This window comes from Agelaius tricolor, unplaced genomic scaffold, assembly GCF_023055355.1.
Source record: "Agelaius tricolor isolate 1412-34295 unplaced genomic scaffold, bAgeTri1.0.p SCAF_1, whole genome shotgun sequence".
Lineage (NCBI taxonomy): Eukaryota > Metazoa > Chordata > Aves > Passeriformes > Icteridae > Agelaius > Agelaius tricolor.
Genome location: NW_027269261.1, coordinates 75,224,149 through 75,244,515, shown reverse-complemented (window position 1 = coordinate 75,244,515; position 20,367 = coordinate 75,224,149). Strand labels below are relative to the sequence as shown.

General features: G+C 43.5%; 1 protein-coding gene across 1 annotated transcript in view; it reads right to left on the bottom strand.

Moving 5' to 3' along the window:
* The window catches only part of LOC139596136 (protein LYRIC-like), a 30,701-nt gene continuing 10,334 nt past the window's right edge, over nucleotides 1-20,367 (bottom strand). The window contains exons 2-11 of the mRNA XM_071440167.1: nucleotides 19,807-19,866; nucleotides 18,521-18,611; nucleotides 16,079-16,147; nucleotides 13,998-14,213; nucleotides 13,039-13,113; nucleotides 11,372-11,470; nucleotides 4,919-5,022; nucleotides 4,080-4,199; nucleotides 2,680-2,809; nucleotides 1-2,216 (exon numbers count right to left, since the gene is read on the bottom strand). Coding sequence (XP_071296268.1) covers nucleotides 2,161-2,216; nucleotides 2,680-2,809; nucleotides 4,080-4,199; nucleotides 4,919-5,022; nucleotides 11,372-11,470; nucleotides 13,039-13,113; nucleotides 13,998-14,213; nucleotides 16,079-16,147; nucleotides 18,521-18,611; nucleotides 19,807-19,866 — 1,020 coding nt within the window. The 3' untranslated portion in view covers nucleotides 1-2,160. The remainder of the gene's footprint in view (nucleotides 2,217-2,679; nucleotides 2,810-4,079; nucleotides 4,200-4,918; nucleotides 5,023-11,371; nucleotides 11,471-13,038; nucleotides 13,114-13,997; nucleotides 14,214-16,078; nucleotides 16,148-18,520; nucleotides 18,612-19,806; nucleotides 19,867-20,367) is intronic.

Below are 20,367 nucleotides of genomic sequence, written 5' to 3'. Positions count from 1 at the left end.
TTGGGCTTTGGACAAAAGTTTTAATGTTTTATTATAAAAACAGTGGCATTTGAAATACTGAAAAATGTTGAAATAAAGCATAATTACAAAGACATCAAAACGTTTACAAGCAGATATAGAGAAAAAAAAGCAGAAGAAATCTGTAGTCCACCAAGAGCTTTTCTTTATCTCTTTTTTTTTTCTTTCTTTCTTTTTTGCATGACAGTGCTTCAATGCTAAGCAAAGGCCATGGGCAACATCCTGGCCCCAATGAGGTCAATGAATGTTTTCCATTGGCTTCAGAGATAGCAGAACTTTGTTCATTACCCACATACTCATTACCACATCTTCTAAATCCTTGAACTTGCTGTACCTGTTCCTCCAGCAAGGCCATGTATTTTCTTGTTATGCTTCTATTCCAAACCAGTTGCTTTCCCCATAAAAGCTCTTTGGTCTGTTCAGTCCATTCATGAACTGCCAATATTTCGCCTACACTGAGACACAAACACCAAGATGTGCAGGTCCTAGACAGTGGGCTGTTAAGTGGCATCAGTTAAGATTACCCATCCCCTGCCTTCTGAAAAAACCCTACTGTGCTAAATTTCAGGGCACATGGTACAGCTAACTACCCCAAAAATCACAGCACAAGAATGATTCAACGTATAGCAGCTTCAGCATGTAGTAGCTAAACTCTAAACACAAATACATTGCTGCAGTTAATTGCTTCTCTGAAGGGTACAGCTGATCTGACAGCTATGCAACAGATGAAGGCCAGCAGGGAAAAGTGTTGAGCTGCAAGTAAAGCTTAGACAAGCTGGGATTGGGGATCAGGGATGCAATGGCGGAAGCACAGAGCTCTCCTCTGGCTCCATGATGCAAACAGGAGTGCAGCTGTGGCAGTGTAAAGCCACGGACATCCCTGGTTATTCACTGTCCTAGTGAAGAGTTTCACAGCATCAGCCCAAAGCCTACAAATGTGCACACATTTAACATGCATTAGTAACTGTCCCCCCCCATCTCCAAAGGCACAGAGTCAAATGCAGATGGAGATTTGAGAAAAACGATCTCATCCTTTGAGGCAGCACTTCTGGGATGGGTCAGGCAGAGTCTCAGGACTGTCTACCAGCTACAGAAGAGCCCCCAGCTACCACCAAAGCTGCAGCTCCGCTGGGGATAAAAGGCTTCTGCTTTTAGTGGTGTCAGTTCAGCATTGTTTATAAACCACAGTATTCTATTGTAACACATTCTCCTCCATACTATGAGCCCTCTGACAAGGAGAAATACACACCCATCAATAAATACTAAACTGACTTAAAAACTTCATTCACAAATTTAGTTTATATTAGAATATTCAAGTGACAAAATGATAAAAAACTTCCAAACATCAGGTTAAGAAAAATTATTTTTAAAAGTTACCTCAGCCTACTATAAGTACAAATGCAACATGCTTTGGACATACAGACTTTAAACTTTAGTCCACCATGAAATCCAGGGGAAAAAATGGGTTTAGACCATCTTTCCAAACAAGTTAAAAACCTCCTTTAGAAATGTTCTTTGAGGAGCAAACTAGTCTGATGTGGGGTAAAAAGTATAAATATGGCAAGGTAAGAGGCAAAAGTCTGACAAATAGCAGCCACCAAGGATTTAAAAGAGTTAGGAGGTTGGAGAATGATCCATGTTATTCTCCCTTTGTTTCTGAACAGTGCTTCCTTCTGTACATTACTAGCCTGTCGATGAGCACCTCTGCAGAAATGCCAGGGGAGACCAGACTAGCTGGAGGATCCTCCACAGGACCAAAGTACAATCACAGTCAGGTACAGCCCGACTATTTCTACAATGGCATAGAACACTACAAGTTGACAAACAACATGACAGCAAAAAACTGAAAGGACTTAATGCAACCAGTCAAACCCCATTCAACAGCTTTTGATCAAGGGCAGCAGCTTGCAATGAACAGCCACTCTGTTTCAAAACCACCTCCTGTGCACAGCCTGCTCCCTCTCTCCTCTCTCACACACTCACGCTCTCTGGCTCACTGCTCCTCTTCTCTTCCTCTCGCTGGGAGGTCTCCCAGAGCCTCTCTTTGCCTGGGGCTCAGCAGCATCGCAGAAAGCAGAATCCTTGCAGCTCATTGGCATGTCTGCCCCATCAGGTTGGCACCCTGGCAGCGACACAGCTCCCTCAAGTCTCTTTCTTCATTTTCTTCCTCTTCCTCCTCTCCTTTTTTCCAGGTACACCTGCCATACAAACAACAGGGACAATGCACAAACCTTCCACGTGCAATTGCATCTCTGAGAACTGTTGGCTTTTTGCCTGACGAAGAGGATTTAAAGGTTTTTAGATGTGTTTTACAAGGGCCACCTACTTTCTGGGGTAATTCAAAATCATGGGGAGGACTCAGTGTTTTTAAGTGGGCTCTGACTCACTCATATTTGCTTCTGTTTCATGTTGAAAAGAGCTGTGCAAAAATTACAGTCACTAAATGCAATACTAGCTTTTTTTTTGCTCAGTAACTCTGAGAGGAACAGCAACAAGTATTTGTCAGAATAGCCTCTGAGTAATACAGAGCCTCTCAAAGAATTAAAATATGCAGCTAAAGGAGAAGCATTTCACATATTCACTTAAAAATGCATTTGTGAATACTTCTTAGATTACACATTATTCTGAAAATTCATCAGATGTGCAAAAACAATCACTTACCATTATTGGGTGAATTATTAACAATGTCCAAGGATTTTTCGAAGGAAGCACTCACTGCATCACTGCTATCTCTTGTAGATATCAAGTCCCTGGGGCCTTCTTCCATTCTTGTTTGCAAACCTTGCTGGGGCTTAATTGAAACAATATGCTTCACTAAGCATATGAGTTAAACGAAGCATATGCAAGTACAAAATATGAGAGAAAATGTCATTATTGTGGGGCATTTAAAGAAACTGCAGGACAAATAAATTTTTATATGATTAGAATAGTTCGCCATGTTATCTACCTACCTCTTATTTATTTGTTTTAGAGGGGATTAAAGTGTTGAAGTTGTCTTTCAGTGTTATTTTTCCCCTTGTTTCTCCCAGTGAACAGAAGAGCAGCAAGAAATACTGAGATGAAAGTACTGTCATCGTGTAGTGACACTGAAGAGCAACATGTGCCCAGTGAGTGCTAAGTGACTAGGGTCCACAGAAACACTGGAGTGGGATGAGCAACTTTGTGGATCTGGCTTCATAAGTAATTTCATTTTTTATGTCCAAAAAGGATATAAAAAGGTATGGCAGCACTCTGGGAACTCTAGGATGTCCTAATGATTATGTGGACTGTGGTCAGTCAGGCAGTTAAAACCTGTCCCTTAAAATGGGAGCATCAGGAGATCTGGGAGCAAAATCGTCTCGAGGATCATGAGAGACCACAGTGGGTGTGAGGGGAAGACATATGATTTAAAAAAAAAAAATGCAGCTGTACATGTCCAAAACACATTCTATGACAAGTGAATGAAATACAATTTGGACATTTCAGGCATTTCCCCCACAATTTCTCATTTCACTGAACACCAGTCACAGGCAAGCACTGGACCAAAAGCCAGTCAACATTCTGTTCCTGTGCACTTTCCATCCCAAATGAACTGACATTCTCCACAGCCTTTCTCTATTACACTCTGAGACATTTTTCTCTCAATAAGCTTTTTAGTGGTATAACAATGGCCTTGTTTTATCTTCACTGACTTTTGGGAACCACCTTTTCATTACTGTTGATATCTCTGGGTGACCTTCAGCTACAGATGAAAGACAGGCCAATTGTACGCTAAATTTGGAGTGCATCTGGTTTTAATCATGGATGAAAAAATGTTTAGGCAGATGCATTCCAAGTTTAGTGCACAACATTCTGTACTGCAAAATCAAAGTGTTTTGAAAATATGTTAGGGAATACCATGTTGCAAAACTCCACTGTTCCCTGTGTTCATAACTGCTTTTTATGGGAAGACAGGGAGAAAAGAGAAGAGAAAGCCAGAAGACAGAGAGGAAGAAAAGTCTCCCTTAGGTCATCCTAAGAGAGAAGAATCCCCCTCTGCTAATGGAAAACCAAACACTACTCTTGGAATACAAAATACTCACATGCCTCAGTCCAGCTCCACCCTTTGCTTCCTTCACTTCCATCTTCTTCTTCTTCCGTCGTGTTTTACTTTCAGGTCCAGAAAGACAGAAACGAATGCCTGCTTTGCCTTTTGGCAAATCCTGAAATCATCAGAGATTTTGTAAGAGGAGTCATGGGACAGCTAATTTTGGTTTTTTCAGGAAAACTGATTACCTCCAGGAGTATGTGTTGACAGTGTACAAGGGGCTGTCTCTCTGGATAGGGTGCACACCTCAGCTTAACACATATCTTTGCAAAAAGCTCAGCCTGCTCTTCCCACTGCTGCCCAAAGGGAACATTTCTCTGGGCTTCTAGAAAGCATTTAAACAGCAAGACTTCTGCTTCTACATCTCCACCCAAGATACCACTGTATCACTGTCACCAAACCCTCTTATCAGCAAACTTAAATAAATATGTCCTGGCTGCCTGAGATCCTGTGAAGGCTGTGTCAGCTCTGGACTCCACACCTCTTTTAAGGCCTGGGTATTTGAGAAGGTCAGCAGCAGTAGGGTGCAAACACCCAAGGTTTGCTGCTTAGGACAGTGATCACAGGGGGATGATGAACTCCCAGAACCAACCAGCTCTCCCCAGCCCATCTCATGCCTCCTGCAAGTGTGTTCCCCAGCTCCAGCTATCTTAGACAGGTGAGGCAGGGACCATGCCAAGCATTTCCTCCCAGCATGAGAAAGCCCCCACAACCAAAGGAGCCTGGCTCCAGGGCTGGACTGGAGACCCCAGTGTGGATGAGACTGACCCCAGTGTGGATGAGACTGACCCCAGTGGACCAGGTCTCCCTTGGCCATCAACAGCACTGCCTCACCTTCTTCTCATCCCTCGTCTGATGTTCCTCAACTCCAGTCCAGTTTCCCCACTCCTCCGTGGGAGCCTTCCAGTCAGAGTCCAGGTCAATCATGGAAGGGTCACCTATTAGGGCACGCACATGAACGAATTATGTTCAAATCCATACTACTTCCCAGCCTCACATGAGCAGCACAAATGCTGCAAAAATATCTTCTTGCTTGCTCATGTGATATTTGGATGTGCATGTATGCATGTCTTAAATGTGTTAAAACATTTACAAATTTATTTTAAAAATGTATTAAGACATATACATTGACTGCCAATTCACAATTAGTGACAGCACTCTCCAGGACAGGAGAAAAATTAAAGAAGGGCAGAAAAGCACATACAAAACCAAAAGCCCTTCTAGTTTTGTAAAGCTTGTTTTTCAAGAAAACTCTGGGCAATTATTCATATAGAAGAGTAATATTAACAAAGGATTTGTGCATTCATTATTGCTCTCATTGGTGTTTTCTTTCTTACAAAAAATAGAACCAACTACATTCTCAACTTCATCTTCCTTTTCTATTTTCTTTTCTTGAATGTAAGCCAGAAAAGCACCATCCCAGTACTGATTTCCAAACCTCCTTGATATACAACTCTAAACAGGCATGAAATAGAGAACACCTACCCTGTGTCAATTCTGATAATTTCATGGGAAATGGGCAAAAAACTTTTCAAAATCGTTTAGGTTTCTCTGTCTTTCAGCATCTGGTACCTTTGAAAATCTGGCTGCAAGCCCTCAGCTGCCTCTCCACAAAGCACTGGCAAACTATCCTCAGTCGAGAAGGCAAAACAGACCAGTTTAATTCCTTCACCCAAACTGAATGAGGTGCAAAAAAGCAGATAAATCAGCATAAGATGTTGAAAGGACTACTTGATTATTTTTTAACAATTTGAATGTAACAATCTTAAGTCTTATCCTAACAGGAAGAATGACTTTAAAAACACAATATAAGTTTGAAAACATATAATAATAACTCTTAGCTGATTACTTCTCTTAAAAAAAAAAAATCCCAAGCGGGATGGAAAAACTTCTACTTGAAGCAGGGCCAAAACCAAAAGCATGCTGGGAATGATAAAAGAAAACTGTTTCCAAAAAGTTGCTCTGACCAGTTTGCTGCCAAATGTTATAAACATGATTATAAACATTGTTTAAGCTTCTCAGTTTAAAATCCACGCCCTCTATATAGACAATATGTCTTTCCTTCTTCAAAGGGGAAAGGAACAACTAATTTTGAATGCATTCCCCCATAAAATTCCAGTCCAAAACAGAATTCAGCCTCCTGAGCTGCAAGGCAGCAGCTCTGCTGATGATGTTCTTGTGGGTGTGCAAGCAAAACAGACCATAACTTAACACATGGAAAGCCACAACTGTTGTTTACTCCTTTTTAACTTCTGATGTCTTAAAAAGTGCATTTATGTATATGCTTCTAAACATGAAAATAGTTTTGATTGGCCTGCAATGGGCTTACATTAATGCTTCACCCTTGTCACACGTGGGCATGAAACTTTGCCAGACAGTAGTGACTGCCTCACCTCAGAATTACTCCCCCAAATTACTGTGTCCCAGGGGTGTTTAAAATCAACTCAGACTAAAATTAAGGGCAATATAAGATTCTCTACAATTTGCTGGATTTGATGGGGAAATCGGATTAAATGTACTTATCCCAAAGCTCTGATTAAATGTACTTATCCCAAAGCTCTGACTTAAAATTGCTTCTGTTGTGTAGCATATTTCCCTTCAGTAACATCTCCCACAGTGTCCTTAAACTTTGAATACTCTCTAGTATTTTTAAATTTGATTCTCCTTGGGTCATCAATTCTCCAACAGGCTAAAACTGATCATTAATGCCTGTGAACATAAACACTAAAAGAAATGTGCCATGCATGTCCCCCTGCTCCCCATGTGGGTTTAGACCTGACAGAGGTGATATCTCTCTCAGCACCAACACAGGCCAACATCTTGGCAATTCCTGCTGTTCATTTTTACAAAAGCAATGTTGTTGAATGTCATTTTCCATTTCTGTTCTTGCTTGCAACCCACCCCAGTCCTCCAGCAAACTCCACCCAGACAAAGCTGTATTTTTCTGTTGGCAGCAAACATTTGCAGAGTGCATTTCAAGGCCAAGGTAGTTTCCATGTACCCCATGCAATGAAAACACTTTTAGATCCTGAAAGGCACAACACTGAAGGTGCCTTCAGAAACCAGGGAGGCTGCCAGCACGTCTGCAGGCAGAAAGTCTATCCCAGCACCAACTACCTGAACGCCCTTGGTCTCCAGTCTCTCTCCTGTGTAACGAGGAGCGGACAGGGAGCGGATGGCTGCACCCTGGGGGGTGTTGGGGAGCAGGAAAACAGGGCCCCAGAGCAGCAGGATCTGCTCAAAGGGGACAGTCAGCAACTTCTCTGTGCCTCCTGATAGGTAGGGTGGAGTACAGTACTGTACAGGCTGAACCTAATTATCTGGCCTGGAAAATGAAACTGGAAAGTATTGCAGCAAAACAGTCTGTGTCACCAAGAAGGGGATTCAAAATTTTCTAATCTGGAGTTGTACATTTGGATTCTAATCTACCAGCATCTCTCTTGCATGCTGTCACAAAAATGGGCAGCAGAAACTTAAGGGAGGCTCATCTGGCAGGGCAAACCCCTCAGTAGGCTGCATATCGTCCATGGCACTGAGCTTTTCTGTGGCTGCTGTAGAAAACCCATCCCTTTGCAAAGGGCAGTTTACTGTGCTAGGAACACAGTCCTAACCCAAATCCTTGCCAAGACATCACTTGTAGACTAAGTGTAATACATTCAGTTGAAATGGGTAGATAATTTCCAGTCTAAAGCTTGAATTTCTGTGTTACAGGTCAATAGCTGGGTGGAAGAATCCCTTATTTGGCACCTTCCTTCAGCCTAATTCAGTAGAGGCAAAATATCAAATAAACCCCAGACTGAAGACTTCTTTTAGTGGAAAAAAGCTACTGATTCCCATAAAACAAAGGAATTACAATTGATTGTAACTCTGGAACAGAAGGAAGGTTGGGAGTCAGGAGACATAGGATCAGGAGACATTGAGCTTTTCTTAAGGTTATGGGGAAAATTTGCTTTGGCAATCAAGAGGGATTCATTGGGAGGATGCCAGAACACAGATAAAAAGTGACTCTCGTGGCCATGAGCTGTTGCATTTGCAAAGCAGAATGTGGATTTTCTGAGATTGCACTGCGCTGTTGCCAAAGCACAGGTCTGCTGCATTTGGAAGCAGATGCATGGGATAAAATTAGTATTCCCTTGCCTTGGAACCAGACACAAGTGCTCAAAAACAGCCCAGCTGGCCACACTGTGTGGGTTACATGTTTTATAACAGCAGAACCAGCCACAGCTTGCAATGCATTCTGTGGGACAGCAAAGCTCAAGTACATAAATGTCACCAAAGAGGCAGTGGCAGATGTGTGCCATAGGTACAACAAAGGGAGTGTTAGGAAGCACATGCAAGTAAAGCTTCCCAGGCAGAGAACAACCCTGCAGAACAGGAACAAGAAAGGCACCTGGTGAAAGCAGAGCACTTCCTGGGCTCAAAAATGAAGTGAATTATGTCAGGACCAGAAGAGTTCAGCCCCCTTTCTTTCTCTTTGTGACAGGAATGAAAAGTATGTAAACACTAATGATGAGTAGGGGAAAAAGATGATGAGCAAATCTTCCCACTTTGGGGCTCTCATGGCAGAGTCCTGGCCACCTCATCCTGCTGCTGGGACTGCTGGGACAGCAGCCATCAGTGCTGACCATGTGACTTCAACTCCAAGACACTGAATGCCCCCAGCTAACAAAGGCTCAGATTGCTAAGGACTAATTGTTTGAATATGCAGAGACAATGACTGATGACAGAATGACAATTTCAGAATCAATGAGGTTGGAAGTGGCCTCTGGAAATTGTCTAGTCCCACCTCATGTCTCTCAGAGGGTTCAGCTACAGCAGGTTTCTCAGTAATGCAGCAAAGTTTTGAATATTTCAAAAGGTGGAAAGTCTGGAACACCTCTGGGCAAACTGTTCTGTTGCCTGACCACTTTCCCTATAAAAAAAAATTTTCACTTATGGATAAGTGGAAATTCACTTCTTACCCACTTCTTGCCTGTTCCCCACTCTCCAGGCCACGACCCCATCAGGTGCTCATACACAGGCATGGCTGGACCTTCTCCAGTATATCTCTGCTGTTTTGTACTGGGGAGCCCAGAAATGGACACAGGACTCCAGATATGACAATAATTGAGAATTAACCATCAGCAAGCATATATCATTAATGAATGTCAACACAGGAGTGTGTTGTTTGGAAACCAGCCTGATTGAGAGTCTTTTAAATATTCCAAAAGTGACTGCCTAGTTCCCTTTACCACTAACTTCCTCTCTCCCTATGTGTATATGTGCTTTCAGCTGTGCCAACACTTAAATCTCAAGCCTTTTGTAAGTGAGGGTGTTATTATTGCTGGTACTTCACAGAAAGATAACCCGATGTGGAGCAGGGAGCAGGCCAAGGCAGCTCCACCAGCCAGGCCAGAGGCAGGAGTCCGGCATGCATCTCCTTTGGCTGTACCAGCCCAGCACAGAACAAAGAGACTCATTACATGTACTGTCCTGGATTTGATGAAATGACCCCAGGTCATATTTAGGCTATGAATGGCTTTTTTTTTTTTAGTTCCCAAGCCTGCAAGAGCTAACAGGCGTGTTTAACTGTCTAAGAGCTCATTTTGCTTGCAGCGCCAACCTTCATGCCAACCATTACCTCATCTAAATTCAGGGAATACATGTTCCTGACGCACCCCTCCCCTGCATCAAGAGCAAGGCTGATGATTCAAAAGAAAAAAAAATACCAGGACAGAAAAGCAAGCTGTAAGACAGACTGAATCCTCTAAAAACTTCTGCTCTGATGTTTGCAGAAGCAAGCTCCTGAATTTGCTCCTATAGTTCTACTCTCAGACAGATATCGAACTCCAAAAGCAGAGCTCTGCTTGGCTTTGCAAGTGCAGATCAAGCCCAGAGTGTGCCAAGTCTGACATGTGCTAAATGTAGTGCAAGGGAACGCTGCTGAAGAGCTGCCCACACTGCCTCCCTCCATCCCATGTGGGCGCAACGGGGCTCCAAAGTTGGAAAGGGCCAGGCGCTCTTTGCAGCAACGCAGGGGTAAAGAAACACAGCACCAAGGGAAGGGAAGGCTCAGGGTTGGGGGTTTTGTTTTTATTCTTTTTAAAGCAAACAGTGTTATTTATAAAATCATGGCCAAAATGGTGCATCTGCTGCAGAGCTTCAGTTACCGCTGAGCAAAGAAGGAAGAGAACCACAATCTTTTCTCCTTAATGCATTCCTCCCCTCTGGGTTCTCCTGCAGTTAAGCAATCAGAGCAGCTAGAGAACAAAGAGGTTTGCTCAGCTCATCAGCCATCATTCCTGCAAGAGCAGGGAAAGGCTTCCCAACAACAGGGGTATATATATATATATATATAAATACTTCACTTGATCCTGACCAAAAGGTCAAGTGAAAAGGTCATCTAATACCCACTCTGTTTATGCCAAATTATTCCAGCCACTCAGGACCCATGCTTGTCTTTCTTTTAAAAGTAAAAAAACACCCATTACCAGTCATAAAAAGACTGAAATCCTGACTGCCACAATGCACTGGAGTTGTATTCTGCATCTGGGTTCAGGGCATTTCCAAGGAAATTTAAAGCTTTGGCAAAGGTACATGGAGCTTGAAAAGCACCGTCCTCCCATGGCTCTCCCCCAGCCACCCCACTGAGCCCAGGCTGCAGCTGCCTGGAAAAGGCCACTCAGCTCCACCTTCCCACACAACCATAGGAGGGAGGGAGGGAAACACAATGCTTCAGTTATGAAACCCAAACACAGCTTTGAACTCATTTCACAAATTTAGTAATCTGAGTTGACTGCTAACACATGGGGCTTTTTGAAACACAGAGCCCATCCTGCTGCCTCTGGCTCAGGAAGTCCCTAACCCGCTCTCTGCAGGGTGTGGGGAGGGATCACCCTGTGCTTGCCTTGTTCCTGTGCTTATCTGCCCACAGCTGATAGCAGGGCACTGCTGCAGAGCCTGCAGACAGCCCCCTACAGCAGCTGCAGCTGCCCAGCAGCTCTAGTTTGGACCAGTATGTACATACCAAAAGAGACACTACCTACCACATTATTTGTTTTTCTTCAGAGGGAAAACATAAATAAAATGCATTTTCTTGCCTTTCTCAAGGGTTCCACCTGGACAACTGCTGCCCTGACTGACTCGCAGCAGCTCTGGGCACCTGCTCAAAACCAGACCCACATGGGATTTCTCCCTGATCAGCAAATGAGCCCCATGGGAAGTGGACCCTGATGTCTGATGCTTAGGGAATGGACTGAAGAGAGTTCCTGTATTGTCTGTCTACAGAAGAAGGGCAAAGAGACGTACCCTGCCCCTGCCACGCATCATCTGCTGGGAGGAAAGTCGAGCTGCCATGCCAACAGCATCTGGAAGGACTGTCCTCAGATGATTTACTCTTCACGTTATCTGCACACAGGAAAGCATCTTCATTAAAAAATTAAACCAAAAAAGCCCAAATCCCAAACCTAAAAGATAATCACATAGGTATATTCACATTATTAAAACCAATTAATCATGCCTCTGTCTGCTCGCTATGTCACGATGCCTGGATGTTATGTAATTTAAGCCACACATTAATCTCATCACTGTGGATTTATTAACAAAGGCTGGACGAGGACACTACATGCATAACTTATTAAAAACAACTCACTCAGGAGTGGCTACACTAACAGCATTCAGAAAAGTAAACTTCTGGCACATCTCTGTTGGGGACCTAAGGAGGGAGCTGTAGTTCCTGCAGAACAAAAGCCGCATCCAGAGTATCCAGCTCCAACTCCCACCACCTTCAGTGAGAAGGCTTCTGCTCAAGCTAACAGAAATCCATAATTACCAAATTAATTGCTCCATGAAAGAGCACAGGTGAGAGAGCTGCTGGAGGAAAAAGTTGCTTTGATGATTACTTTCAGTAACTGAAGCAACCACTAGGATTCTCATGCCTCTCTGAATGACTCCCCTTAGCCCCTTTCTAAGGCCTGTACATAAAAGATTAGGGTATTCTTTACATCTTTCATAAATTGGGTTTTTTTTCCTTTCTTCATTTCACCTAATAAACTCTGAGGTTTATGCATTGTGTATCATTTTGGTTTTTTACTGCATAAATGCACATGTTAAAAAATATTTCTCCTTGTTGAGTACTTATACATTAGGAACTGCTTGAATCCACTGGCAAAGTGTTGGAAAACAGATGGTTAAATATGGCACGTGTTATATTAATTGCCTTATCTGGCTTTAGAAGCTGATTTCATCATTCTAGCTAACATCACACACACTGTTTTGTGCACAGGTGTACACAATCTAGATGTATCTATGCTTGTCTTTAGCATCTCTAATGGATTCAGGACCAGACTTTGCATTCATCATCAGCTAAACTTTCAGTCAGAGTGAGTTTCTGGTAGGCAGGGAATGTATGAACCAGGGGCACATGCAGTCAATCAGTGAAGACTGACAGGTGCAAAGATGCAAAGTGAAAGCCAAAAATGAGGCTTAACGCAAAATGAGGAGATGCTCCATCCTTCTCAAGGCCATGCATGGAAAGGCTCAGGCAAGAAATCCCTCACTGTGCTGGATGAGAAGCTGCTGGCTAGGCAACCTCTAACACAGTCTTTCCAAGCTGCACATTCACTCCCTCCCTCGCCCTGAAATTCTCTGAATTTGTTGGTTATCAGAGCACAACAGAAACCTTCTGTGTGAGTCAACCTAACAGAAACAATCTGCAGGGGAGGCAGTATTTTTTAAAATTTGTTCCAAGATGAGTACATGAGTTTGGAAAGCACTCAGTAAAGGTTCTAATGTTGCTCCCTAAAACACTGGTGTGCTGGATTGCAGATGTAAGCAAGCTCTGCAAGGGAGAGTGACTAATGAGATGTGGCTCCAGGGAAGAAGAGTCATGTGTGATCAATGAGAGCTCTTTTCAGCCAAGCAGCTAGGAAAGAGATAGAAGAATTCGGACAGAAGTACAGCAAGAGGCCACTCACCTAAATCCCTGGAGAGATCTGACAATGTCCCAAAGGTCACAGGGCAGGATTTTACATCTGCAATATCCCATGTTCCTGAATTTAAAATGCAAACAAAATCTCATGTCATGTTCACAGTTTCTACCTCATGCTCCCAAGCTCACTACAGCTCTTCCATGTTCTCTTCATTCCAAGCCTACATTCACTGCTGTTGCTGGACAAGCATCCAGCAAGGAGAAATCACCTTTATGGACAGAGAGAGTCCAGCCCCATCACCATGTACACCTTCTCAGACCTTCAACGTGCATGTCACACCGTCATGACACTTCTCTGGACTTAAATTCCTCACTCATCTGAACTGATGCCCCCTTTATGCACTGCTGGCAAAGTTCTCATCACATATTGGAATTTAGCCTTTTGAAAGCATTAGAGTAAAAATGGTAGTAATGTCCTCCCCCACCAACCCTGTACTTGGCAAGAAAAGAACTCTAGCAGAGAAGGCAACTCACATGAGGGCAACCTAAGAGCATTTTCTGAATCATGAGAGTACTGGATTACTGCTACTGAAGGTGAGTCATCATGTGGCCTTATATACCATTCAGTTCAGCCACCATGCTCAATAATCACTGAGAATGTAGTCAAAATCAAATGCTTTCAGTTTAGGAATATCCTGCCTTTTCCTTTTTTGAAATACATGGATACACCCTGCAGCCTAACTCTGACCATGTGTGAGCATCCTCAGAAGGCAAGGCTTTGGTTGTAAAAGACACAAATAGTACCTGTGGGTAGAAAACAACTTGCACCCAGCAGGTAATCTACAACACAAGGAATTCCTGCCATAAGGACCCCTCTTTTCACATTGCTGGGAAATAAAGGGTTGGACAACACTGTGTGTGCAGGATGAATGCCAGTGGGGCTGCAGCAAGGACACAGCAATTTGTGAAGCTTCACCTCAGCAATACTGGAATGTCAACACTCACCTACATTGGAGAAAACATCATCTTCTGATCTGGAGGTTGCCAATTCTTCCCGTAGGGCTCCTGAGCCCTTCAGCACAGTCCCACACTCTGCCTTGGCAAAGAAAGCACCTTTTCCACCACCACCAGTGTCCTCTGTGAGCGGCCACACTGCTCTCTTCTCGTCCCAGTCAAAGGCTGGCTCAGCCACTGAGCTACCCAGAGATGCTCTGCTGGGGTCTTCTCGGGAACAAACATTACCACAGGATCATCGTTATTTTTAGTTACAAGGAAGAGTTTGTTCAAGAGAGAAAACAGAACAAAGCTTGATCTAAACCCATCAGACTCTCTCCAACTGAAATTATTTACAGACATGGTAGCAGTGAAACACAGCTCCTGGGATGGGACACTGAAGTGGAGAACAGGAAGGCCAATGTGAGAAGGATGGTGCCACAGCAGCCTTGGGCATCCCTCCCTGGAGGGGAGGCTCAAGGCCTCCAGAGTCCTGCTGGGGGTCCAGAGCAGTAAAGGGAGAGAAAGAGAACAGCTGGACCTCCAAGAAAAAAGAAAGCAAACCTCTTGGATGTTGGTAGTTCAAGGCTGCTAGAGAAATCAGTGCAGGCATATGAATATTTTAAAAAATGACAGTTATCTCCAACATTTTTGTTCCAAAGGACTCTTGAAGCGTTTCATGACTCCACCCTTCAGAATAGCAAAGCATTTTCTGGACCTCTGGTGAGGAGGAGACCACCAACTGCTGACACCAACTCCACCTTCACATCCCTTAATGGTGATGCTGCTGTTTCTCCCCTGCCAGGGAACAGCAGCCAGCACTCGGCAGGATTAGGGCTTCTTCCTGGATCAGATCTCACTACTCTGGAAATGCCCATGCCAGCATGATCAGAGGGTCAGCATTCTGCACAGCCCAGGCTGCAGGACTGCACAAAAGACTTCTGGTGCTTCAAATGAGACTTGGTGAACTGAGCTCCCTTTCCTGGGTCAGCAAAGCCTCTAACACCTGCATGACCTTAGGGTTAATCTCTGTGGGGTTCTGCAGATGGAGCTGGCACCACTGATGACAAGAGGTCAACTTACATGAAGAAAGAAATGTGGACCCATTCACTTTGCTGGAGAGAAAGTGGAGACCTCAGCACTTCCAGCCTCTAAAGACCCTTGATAAACCTAGAGTTAAAAATCTAAACTCTTGATATTTAACTCTATATAACCCAAATCATAGATAAAGTGGTCCCAAGGTGTCTGCATATTTTTCTACTGAAATTTCCTGTTCCCTTACCCTTCAATATTAATAGAGCACCTGAGAGCACTTTAAGAGCCTTATTGCAGACAGTGCACCAACTCACACATATATCCAGCTACATCTCCTAATCCAGTTACATATCTCCAATATCCAAATTCCTATCTTAGCTTCTAAATTACTCTAATATTATAAACCTAAAGTTTATTTTGATCATTTTATCACAGATCATGAAAATATTTCCAAATGTCTTAATTCCATGATCTGCTTTCATATAGTGGTTATTACATATAACATGATTAGCAGACGTGTATAGGCATAAGTACACAGCAGACACCCTGAAATCCCCAGAGAAAAAATGTGGAGTGAGCACCAAGTGTTGTTTCATTTTATCTCATTAGGATAAGAGTATATTCCTTTTACAGTTCTTTAGTCTGGGCAATCCTGGACTAAAGAACCTGTTTAGAACTGAGAAAATTATTTGTGTTTTTAAACATCCAATATCCAAATTCCATCCAATTTTCCGTATCAGAAAACTTCCGTCAAGCCATGCAAAAAGAACAAGCCCACGTGACACCAAGCCTTCAGCAGATCTACCATCTAAGAGACATCTGCTTTCCAAGTCCTGTGGGTAATGCTGTGTGCTCTGCTGTGTGTTTTAATGAGAGCATGGAGTAAAAGGCAAGCTCCCAAGTAAAAGCTCCCAAAGCTGTTTTTTCTTAAGTAAATAGCCTCAGTAAGTGCATGGATTTTGCTGCCAAATGATGAACAGAGCAAACAGACAGTGGGCTGTGGGGAGGGGTAAGCAGCCCAGCCAGATCAGGTGTGTAAATTGAGCCTGTACATTTACCTTTTTGTTTCAGCCTTTCCTTCCTTAAGTGTCTCTTTTCACGGCTGCTGATCTTGGTCTGCCAAACTCCTGCAACATAGAGCGAAGTTCATTTTTAAGCTATCAAACAACTATCTTCATTGCTTTTACTGCTCAGCAGCAAGGTAAATAGCCATCTGAAAGTTTCTGATGCTGGCTGTAAAAGAGGCATCAGATCTTGTGCAGCATGTCTCCTGTGTGCAGCCTTTGCTTCCTCTGCAGAGATGTGTTACATAAGAAATCCCCATCACAGACCTGTCTGTTGTGTCCTGACCCATCTAACTGCACATATTCTTCTGTCCTGTGTGTCAGGCTGATGTGACACCCATTCCCTTGGGAGAGGTGTCACAGCAGAGCATCAGCCACCTTATATGTCTGACAGTGGGGAGCAGTTAATGTAAATCTTAACCATTAAATAAGGCTTCTATTTACTGGGTTCCATAGCCCTAAGACTTGTCCTACAATGTGGACACCCTCTCCCACTCAGCTGGTTTACAGACACATTCATTCACACCAGTGGGGCCACATCCTGTCTCCATCCATGCCCTCCATGGCCCAAGAAGTCAGAGGAGGTGCTGGCAAAAATGGTTAATGAAGGAAAAACACAGCCCTGGAGCTGACCAAGACACTTCTTTTCTCTGAAGCATCCCTGAAGGACACATGAAGCATTCCTGAAAAACACATGAAACAGTTCAGCAGGCTCATCCATTCAAAAAATTACAGATCCATTTGCAGGAAGCCTCTGCTGTGTCCCCTTCTCCCCCAGCAGCCTCACAGGCCCCAGGAAGGACTCTGGTCCAACAGCAGTGAGGGCTTCTCTTGCTCTCACCACCACACTAATCACAATGTAATCTTTTAAGCCCAGAAAAGCTTAGAATTTGTTGTTTTCAGTGCAACCATGGTGGGGGGAGGCAGAGAGGGGCTCATGGGATGCAATATATTTTACAGTGAAATTCTAGCTGCCTGAGCCTTGCTGGCCTCTGCCAGATTTCTCTGCAGATCTGCTTGAAACAAAGGGCTTGGGCTCTGCTCACAGGCATGCTGCAAGTTAGCTGTGAATTGCCCCAGCACCTTTACCAGCCTCAGTCGTGGGCACAACAGTGTGCTGCTCCATCTGTGCATCAGCATGGCAGAGGCCACAGGATTAGGGGAAGAGCATGAGGAAGGACCCCTTGACCACTGGGCCTCTGACCACTTCAGAGATCCTTCCTCACCTGCAGATTTGCCCTCCCTGTGTACACAGTCAGGACTTGGGGAGTGTGGCAGGAAAGCACATGGCCCATGTCAGAGACTGAAATGTTGTGGTTTGTGGCTTAAACTCTTTATGAAGGACTTTTGCCCCTTATAAGAAGAGTGCATAATGAAACTGCACCCCTAAAGCCCTCCCTGGATGGGCCTCCTGACTGAAACCCCAAACTGTGAGTTAAACCCATAGGACAACTTGAGATAAGGAGAGTGACACTATTGTTCAGAGCATCTGGAAGAGCACCCATGGCCCAGCCCAGCACCTGCTTCAAGGTGGAGGCCACAGCCCCAGGTTTATCAGCTGCCAAGCTCAGACAGACCCTGCACCAAGGCGGGGAGGAGGAAAGCGTTTGGGTGTGTGGCACAGCCTCTGGCCAGTGAGTGCCCATCCTCTGCTGTGCACACCAGCTCAGCTGTGAGGCCCCTTCACCCAGGACAGCCACATCCAAGGGACATCCATGTGAGGGACAGCAGAGGGGTGTCATGGCCCATCAAAGTCCCCTCCCAAAGGAGCCCCCAGACCCTGCACTGGAGCACTGCACGTGATGCAACAGATCCACAGTGCTGCAAGGGACAGTGTCAAACCTGCCCCCCTCAGGGGAGGCACATGGGCATTCCCACCTGCCCAAATGTATATTAATCCATGAGATTCTATACTTTAAGGCAGGGGACCCTCACCACCAAGGAGACCACATGGAGGGAAATAATGAGACATCATTGGAACCCATGGAGAGGTGATACATTTCTAACCTTTGTCACTCTCCCTGTTCCCCCACACACCTCTTTTTCTATTTTTCTTTCTTTTCTCTTTCTTTCTCTTTGCCTCTTTTTCTATTAAATAAAATATATAAATTTTTTTTATATCAACATCTAAGCTTGTTTGGTTTGAATCACGTTTTTTGGTTATATTCAAGTCTTCCAGGGTTCGATCCATTTTATTCAAGGAGAGTCTAAAAAGTTCTCTTTAGTCCTCTGTAATTAAACCAGATCACAACAGCACCTGTCCACATAGTTACACATAGGAAGGAACAGGTGATAAAATAACTCTCAAATTGGCAGTTTTCCCCACTAACACAGAACTCTAGAATAGTGGAGAATGCCTCCCTTTTGACATTTTTCATCCCATGTTATTATTTGGTAGTATGCATCAGATAACAGAAGAATCAGATCTTTTGTTACCTTCTTCCTCTTGCAGTTTGTCTTTTTCCACAGAAAGCAGATCTTTTGGCACTTCCTTGTCTGAGCACTGGGTTTTCCTCTTCTTCTTAGGCTGCAGTATGGAGGAGATATAGAGCAGAAAGATAAAACAAGTATTTGTTATGTTTAATCTGGAAGAAAAAAAGAGTCAGAGTAGTACTTGTGAAATGGAGACAACCCATGATACTCAGAGAGAGTAGAGGGTTGCTGGAGTCTTTTAAATGTGTGCAAAAGTCTTCCTGAGCAGATTTTATTGCAAATTCCAAACCAATAAATGCTATTGCTTTGGATCTACAAATCCTAACTTATCTGCTAGATTAGAAAGTTCACATTTTAATTCAGGTACCCGCTCTATAGTAAGATTTGTATTCATTGTTGCTAAGTTCTAAAGTTCTTCCTCTGAAGGAGGAAAGTCTGAAGTATGTACCCCCTTTAAAATCAGAAAATCAGAGTTAGGACCCTGCCAATGCTTAACAAAAAAAACCCAGCCCCACCTGCCCCCCCCTACTTCAAACCATGGAACAGCCTATTTTTACTGAAGGTATCTGCAGTTTGCACTAATCTGAAAGGGCACAGGAGTAGCTGAGGCCAGTTGCATAAAGCTTGATGAAACGGTAGCACTAACCCTAAACCATAAATTTTGAATGTTCTAGTTTAAACTGTGGCTCTTGACTTTTCCAAGGTGGGAAACCCCTGCCAGAAAATGTAGTTCCATTCCCAGGCTCAGGGGCTGCTCCTCACTTAAAGTCACAAAATCACAGAATAGTTTGGAAGGAACCTTAAAGACCATCCAGTTCCAACCCCCCTGCCACCTTCCACTAGACCAGGCTGCTCAGAGCCCCATCCAGCCTGGCCTAGAACACTTTCAGGGACAGGGCAGACAGCTTCTCTGGGCAATTTGGAACTTGCTGTAAAGCCTTGGAGGCTCTTTAAAGCATTAGCCTCTTCTTCTATACCAGTACAAGTGCTCAATGCCCAAGGTAAAACCCTTAAACAGACCTAAGGAAATGTCCCTGTCAGAGTTGGAATGGAAATACCGGAGATTCCAGCACGCAGATTCTGGGCTTGGATGATGAGACCATCCCCCTTGTGGTGGCAGTGACAAATGCTACAGTGTGGCTGTGCCAGAAAATTAAATGGTCTTATATTCCTACATCATCTCTTAAGTGCAGCAAACCAAGGAAGAACAAACTATCTTAAAAAAGGAACATTCTTAAAACAACTGTCTCTTAAAAGATAATATATAAACTCTAAAACTCTTGCTGTACCTTGAGGAGCTTTTTCTCTCTGATGTTGACTGATGTGATAAGATGGCCATTCACTGGAACCTAAGAAGTGGACAATAACAAAATGCATTATAGTACATATACATGCATGAGTACGTGTAAATATATATAAAAATATATTTAATTCAATACCTTTCTATAATACATGTAATAGTCTGAAAGATACAGCTAAGTAACCCCCTGTACAAATCTGGGCTAGGATTTGTGGCCTTATTCCAACTGGAGTAATTTATTCCAAATTAATTAGTGTATGCTAAGCCTTTATGAATGTAAATCCAGAAACTCCAGAAAGATTTATTCCAAAGCAGACATATTTGTAGTTTATCAGAAGATTTGTCTAGGATCAAAGTTGTTTTTTAAATAGGGTAAACCTGTCTTAAAGAAACAGCATAGACATGAGAGAGCTTATTTTAATATTCTTATTTTTAATTCTTGTTTACCAGTTGGGGTGGGCCTTATGTTCCCTCTCAAGTCTATCTGACCAACTAAAAGAATAGATTTTATCCTACCTAGATCCAGTAAAGTAAACAATAAATGTTTAAG